Here is a 6717-nt window from a genome sequence, read left to right as displayed (position 1 = left end):
ATTCTTATTTTCAATGACGGCCTAGGAACAGTGGGTTAACTGCCTTGTTCAGGGGCAGAACGACAGATTTGTCAGCTCAGGGATTGGATCTTGAAACCTTCCAGTTACTAGTCCAACGCTCTAACCACTAGGCTACCATGCCGCCTCTACACTCTGACCACTAAGCTACCTGCCACCCCAGTGGACCAGTGGATAGCAGGTCTGTCTATGGGCAGGGAGACCAGGATTCGAGACCCACAAGGTGTGTGAAATTGTTGCCATTCACAATAAAATCACCAAGTTATAATACACTTAACACATAGAAAGATTAATACCTGTGTAGGGCTCTGTCAGGTGGTGTATAGAGTTCAGGGACAGATGTCTGTCTGATTCAGCTCCTATGAAGTTTGTAATGTGAACGAGACAGCACTTTCTACTCATTGTTTTGCCAGATTAAGTAGTAGACAAACACTGTAATCAAATAAATAACGAGCACATCCCGTAATAAGAGGACAGTGTCTGGGAGTGGGGAGGAGGAGTTAGCGTTAGGGTATTTGCTAGCTGCTAGAGTTTACACCAACGCCACTTTCATTACGGGATGGGTGTGTTTGTCTACAATTCTAGCTGCCAAAACAACGTGTCCACTATATGTCAAATAAACCCACACACCTTCCCCTCGGAACAGGTTTGTAGAACACCCCTAGTCTACACTAGGTGGCAGTATGTGCCATATGTTAGAAGAGGTTTTACCATGGAGTTAAAAAGAAGAAGTTGTTGAGAAAAACAGTGAGTACTATCGTGGAAATGATCGAAATACGTGATAAAGTCGTGGTAAAGAATGAGATGGTCGTTTAAAAAAATATACACTATGTTCAGCCCTATTTAAAGTTCATAGTCAAGTTTATGCAATTACCATAATCGAATCTGCTACTCTGAAAACGGAAGCTACTGGTTGTTCGGTTGGTGAATGAGACGTTTGACGTTTCAGATCACCGCTTTCGCTCCACTAGCATGTTATTCATACAGCGGACTATTTGTCCACTCATGCACTAGGCCCTATGTTAAACTATTTGACAACCGCCTCCAGATTATTTCTCCGAAACACCGTGCCCATCTCGTCGAGGGGTAACTACAACATAATCTGTCGGTTTTACAGGAGAATGGATCGAGCCGTGGTAAGATGTGTCCCGTGGGAATCCAAACTCACTATTTCCTTCGTCCTTGATGGGAGCAACAAACACATGCTCAGGGACCAGACCGAGGAGCTAGGCAAAGCACTGGCACGGATCGCTAACAGTATCATCAAGGGCCAGGGCAAAGCTAAAAAATACAAGAAAAACAAAGGGGCGCCCACAGACGCCCAGGAGCCCGCTGCAGCGGTCAGGCTGTACTACAACGGAGACTTTGTGGCAGAGGATGCTCTAAACTCCGATGCCTGGCAGGATGGGGCAGTCTTACACGTGGGTGACCGTAAGTACACGGTGGAGAGGAACCCTCCCACATTCACTACGGCAGAGCTGCCCGCTTCTCTACTGGCCGGGTTCCCCGTGTGCCCGAAGCTCAAGGTAGAATTCGGGGATTTAAAAGACTGTCGGTTTAAATGGTTCAAGGAGAGCAAGTCCGGTGCAGGTGATGAGGAGCATCGAGGAGAGAATGGTTGGACGGAGGCCGGGAGCGAACGTGTGTTCATCCCGTCAAATATGGACATTGGCTCCAAGCTTAAACTGACGTGCACGCCGGGTGACGGCAAACGGTGTGGGATGGACAATGAGTTAGTAACCACCGGTACAGTCGAGGCAGGGCCCGGTTCCTGTACCTTTGACAACAGACACATGTACACCAACAAGGTCACAGATGACATGACCGTCAGAGTAGTGTCATACAACATCTTAGCTGACGTTTACGCACAAACAGACCTCTCCAAAACCGTGCTGTACCCTTATTGTACTCCCTACGCATTGGAACTGGACTACCGGCAGAGTCTGATAAAAAAAGAGCTGTCCGGCTATAATGCTGACGTCATCTGCCTTCAGGAAGTGGATAAGAACGTGTTCTCCGACAGTCTGTCTCCGGCCCTGGATGCGTTCGGCTTCGACGGGGTCTTCAGGATTAAGGAGAAGCAGCACGAAGGTTTGGCCACCTACTACAGGAGGTCAAAGTTTAAACTGCTCAGTCAACACGACATCATGCTGAGTGAAGCTCTGATGTCAGACCCTATCCACGAAGAACTGTCGGACAGAGTGAACAGCAACCCTGCCTTGAAGGAGAAGGTGATGCAGAGATCTACCACACTACAGGTACAGTAATATGGTGTGTTTTGGCTCCCGGTTGGGATCCGAGGCCCTCGCGGATCTGCTTTTGGGCTCTCAGTTTGGCTCTGATTGGCTAAGATCTTATGTTCTCCTCTCTAGGTGAGTGTCCTTCACTGTCTGAACGATCCATCCAAGAAGATCTGTGTTGCCAACACCCACCTCTACTGGCATCCCAAAGGTAAAGTGTTATTTTATCAGCAGTAGGTTACTACACTAGTTACAGCCCAGAGGTGTTACTACACTAGTTACAGGAGCCCAGAGGTGTTACTACACTAGTTACAGGAGCCCAGAGGTGTTACTACACTAGTTACAGGAGCCCAGAGGTGTTACTACACTAGTTACAGGAGCCCAGAGGTGTTACTACACTAGTTACAGGAGCCCAGAGGTGTTACTACACTAGTTACAGCCCAGAGGTGTTACTACACTAGTTACAGGAGCCCAGAGGTGTTACTACACTAGTTACAGGAGCCCAGAGGTGTTACTACACTAGTTACAGGAGCCCAGAGGTGTTACTACACTAGTTACAGGAGCCCAGAGGTGTTACTACACTAGTTACAGGAGCCCAGAGGTGTTACTACACTAGTTACAGCCCAGAGGTGTTACTACACTAGTTACAGGAGCCCAGAGGTGTTACTACACTAGTTACAGGAGCCCAGAGGTGTTACTACACTAGTTACAGGAGCCCAGAGGTGTTACTACACTAGTTACAGGAGCCCAGAGGTGTTACTACACTAGTTACAGGAGCCCAGAGGTGTTCCTCATCAAGTAACATGGTGAGGTAAAACAGAGGTCAAACTCGGGGCCTTAGGTATTTTTTAAATCTTTTATTTAACTTGGCAAGTTAGATAAGAACAAAATCTTATTTACAATGACGGTCTAGGAACAGTGTGGTTAACTCCCTTGTTCAGGGGCAGAACAACAGATTTGTACCTTGTCAGCTCGGGGTTTGAACTTCGCAACCTTCCGGTTACTAGTCCAACGCTCTAACCCCTAGGCTACCGCTGCAGGGGCTTCCACGGTGCTGCCGCCCCATGTTGTGCTATAAAGCACAACCCCTTCCTGCTATGCAGCACAACATGACCTATTTCACACTACTGGGTTGGCACGGTTACATCTACCATACTGAGCCGAGCTGGGACCATGCTGAAAACTAAACATCCAAGCCAACCTATCACAGTTTGAGTTGCTGGAACCATGCTGAAAACTAAACATCCAAGCCAACCTATCACAGTTTGAGTTGGCACACTAGTGTGAATCAAGTCCATATTCCATCGTTAACAGTTCTATGTCCTCACCACAGGTGGGAATGTACGTCTGGTCCAGATGGCAGTAGCTCTGAAACAGCTGCAGCAGGTGATCACCCAGAGTTACCCCGACGCCTCGCTCCTCTTCTGCGGGGACTTCAACAGCACTCCGTCCTCGGGGGTCTTCCAGCTGGTGAGCCAGGGGGTTCTGCACAGCACCCACCCGGACTGGAGCTCCAACGGACCGGAGGAGCTCTGTCCCATGGAGGTCTCCAACCCTTTCCAGCTGAGTAGCGCCTGCGGGGAGCCGGCCTATACTAACTACGTAGGGGGCTTCCACGGCTGCCTGGACTATATCTTCATGGACCCGCGGGTGCTGCAGGTAGATCAGATGATCCCTCTGCCCAGCCACCAGGAGGTCACTACCTGTCAGGCCCTCCCCAGCGTCTCACACCCCTCTGACCACATAGCGCTGGTCTGTGACCTCAAGTGGAAGTAAAGCTCTCCCTCCTGTTTACAGCAGTCTGTGGCTGATCAACCATGTCTGTCTCTGTACCAGGGCCCCTACAGTGTGTCTCTGTACCAGGGCCCCTACAGTGTGTCTCTAAACCATGTCTGTCTCTGTACCAGGGCCCCTACAGTGTGTCTCTATACCATGTCTGTCTCTGTACCAGGGCCCCTACAGTGTGTCTCTAAACCATGTCTGTCTCTGTACCAGGGCCCCTACAGTGTGTCTCTAAACCATGTCTGTCTCTGTACCAGGGCCCCTACAGTGTGTCTCTATACCATGTCTGTCTCTGTACCAGGGCCCCTACAGTGTGTCTCTAAACCATGTCTGTCTCTGTACCAGGGCCCCTACAGTGTGTCTCTGTACCAGGGCCCCTACAGTGTGTCTCTAAACCATGTCTGTCTCTGTACCAGGGCCCCTACAGTGTGTCTCTGTACCAGGGCCCCTACAGTGTGTCTCTAAACCATGTCTGTCTCTGTACCAGGGCCCCTACAGTGTGTCTCTAAACCATGTCTGTCTCTGTACCAGGGCCCCTACAGTGTGTCTCTGTACCAGGGCCCTTACAGTGTGTCTCTGTACCAGGGCCCCTACAGTGTGTCTCTGTACCAGGGCCCCTACAGTGTGTCTCTAAACCATGTCTGTCTCTGTACCAGGGCCCCTACAGTGTGTCTCTAAACCATGTCTGTCTCTGTACCAGGGCCCCTACAGTGTGTCTCTGTACCAGGGCCCTTACAGTGTGTCTCTGTACCAGGGCCCCTACAGTGTGTCTCTGTACCAGGGCCCCTACAGTGTGTCTCTGTACCAGGGCCCCTACAGTGTGTCTCTGTACCAGGGCCCCTACAGTGTGTCTCTAAACCATGTCTGTCTCTGTACCAGGGCCCCTACAGTGTGTCTCTGTACCAGGGCCCCTACAGTGTGTCTCTGAACCAAGTGTGTCTCTGTACCAGGGCCCCTACAGTGTGTCTCTAAACCATGTCTGTCTCTGTACCAGGGCCCCTACAGTGTGTCTCTAAACCATGTCTGTCTCTGTACCAGGGCCCCTACAGTGTGTCTCTGTACCAGGGCCCCTACAGTCTGTCTCTGTACCAGGGCCCCTACAGTGTGTTTCAGGGTTCTGACCAACTAGTACTTCTCTTGTTTAAATAAAATGATCAGTCTGGGAACTGAAATAGCAGTGAGCAGCCTCCCTGAGACCAGGGCCCATATCCATAAAGCTTCTCGGAGTAGGACTGCTGATCTAGGATCAGGTCATAAAGCTTCTCAGAGTAGGACTGCTGATCTAGGATCAGGTCATAAAGCTTCTCGGAGTAGGACTGCTGATCTAGGATCAGGTCATAAAGCTTCTCGGAGTAGGACTGCTGATCTCGGTTTTCCCTTTTGTAGAGCATTCTGATTATATACTGTATGGACAGGGGGGAGCTGATCCTGGATCTGTAGTCCTACTGAATACTTGCCCAGTGCTGAGAAACTGACCAGCCCCCCGAGATGCATTCCCCGAGATGCATTCTGAATACTTGCCCAGTGCTGAGAAACTGACCAGCCCCCCGAGATGCATTCTGAATACTTGCCCAGTGCTGAGAAACTGAATACTTGTCCAGTGCTGAGAAACTGACCAGCCCCCCGAGATGCATTCTGAATACTTGTCCAGTGCTGAGAAACTGACCAGCCCCCGAGATGCTTTCTGAATACCTGTCCAGTGATTGAGAAACATTAATCTAGTCAAGTCCATAATCAATGGGATGTGGAGGATCAGTTTGTTAACAGTTTGCCGAGTACTGAAATGGTTTGTTCTTCATTATATTCTTCAACCAACAGGTGGATCCAGGTATGTCTGCTGTTTAGCATACAGATAGGACCTTAATGCCCTTTGATTATTCAGCTGTAATTGAATTGAATAAAGATGAGTCTTGCTCTCCATCACACAAACCCATCTGTGATTGGAAAGACTTGTTTTGTTGCTTCTGAATTGACTTTCGTCTGCACTGTTGATCCTGTTTAAAACCCCATCAACTAACTGGCTACATACGGAGTGATATATAGACATGTCTGCACTGTTGATCCTGTTTAAAACCCCATCAACTAACTGGCTACATACGGAGTGATATATAGACATGTCTGCACTGTTGATCCTGTTTAAAACCCCATCAACTAACTGGCTACATACGGAGTGATATATATAGACATGTCTGCACTGTTGATCCTGTTTAAAACCCCATCAACTAACTGGCTACATACGGAGTGATATATAGACATGTCTGCACTGTGATCCTGTTTACCCACAAAGAAAACTCCACTGCAGATACATTTACACATTTGTGCTTTATTGGCTTACATTCACTCAGTGAGAAAACGGACACTATATCACAGTGTAACACAGAGGGCACTAAAATACAAATATTGTGCATGTAATATAACATACCATGAAACAGATGGGACTGCTCAGGAAGGCACTTCTCTGGTCGGTTCTGGAAAAAACAGACTAATATATAGTAGACCAAGTTAAGAAAACAGACTAATATATAGTAGACCAAGTTAAGAAAACAGACTAATATATAGTAGACCAAGTTAAGAAAACAGACTAATATATAGTAGACCAAGTTAAGGAAACAGACTAATATATAGTAGACCAAGTTAAGGAAACAGACTAATATATAGTAGACCAAGTTAAGAAAAC

The 6717-nt window shown here is 48.3% G+C and overlaps 1 protein-coding gene across 2 annotated transcripts; it reads left to right on the top strand.

Annotated features, from left to right (window-relative positions):
- The first annotated feature begins 572 nt into the window (after positions 1–572).
- On the top strand, positions 573–4188 carry pde12 (phosphodiesterase 12). Of its 2 annotated transcripts, XM_035797673.2 has the most exons (4): positions 573–765; positions 1136–2276; positions 2391–2469; positions 3592–4188. In XM_035797673.2, the coding sequence occupies exons 2-4, from the start codon at positions 1140–1142 to the stop codon at positions 4032–4034; spliced, it is 1659 nt and encodes a 552-aa protein (XP_035653566.1). In that variant the 5' UTR covers positions 573–765; positions 1136–1139; the 3' UTR covers positions 4035–4188. The 2 variants fall into 2 exon arrangements, with proteins under 2 accessions (XP_035653566.1, XP_035653565.1); XM_035797672.2 differs by lacking the exon at positions 573–765 and having other exon boundaries at positions 772–2276.
- The last annotated feature ends 2529 nt before the right edge of the window (positions 4189–6717 follow it).

This window comes from Oncorhynchus keta, chromosome 21, assembly GCF_023373465.1.
Source record: "Oncorhynchus keta strain PuntledgeMale-10-30-2019 chromosome 21, Oket_V2, whole genome shotgun sequence".
NCBI lineage: Eukaryota > Metazoa > Chordata > Actinopteri > Salmoniformes > Salmonidae > Oncorhynchus > Oncorhynchus keta.
The sequence above is the reverse complement of the archived record's forward strand: the minus strand, read 5'-3'. Positions and strand labels throughout refer to the sequence as shown.

Excerpts from the sequence above, each read along its gene's own strand:
- pde12 (XM_035797672.2), top strand. The coding sequence starts at position 1,038 with ATGTTAAACTATTTGACAACCGCCTCCAGATTATTTCTCCGAAACACC. Across the intron at positions 2,277-2,390 it reads AGAGATCTACCACACTACAG|GTGAGTGTCCTTCACTGTCT; the intron begins GTACAGTAATAT and ends TCTCCTCTCTAG. Across the intron at positions 2,470-3,591 it reads CCTCTACTGGCATCCCAAAG|GTGGGAATGTACGTCTGGTC; the intron begins GTAAAGTGTTAT and ends TCCTCACCACAG.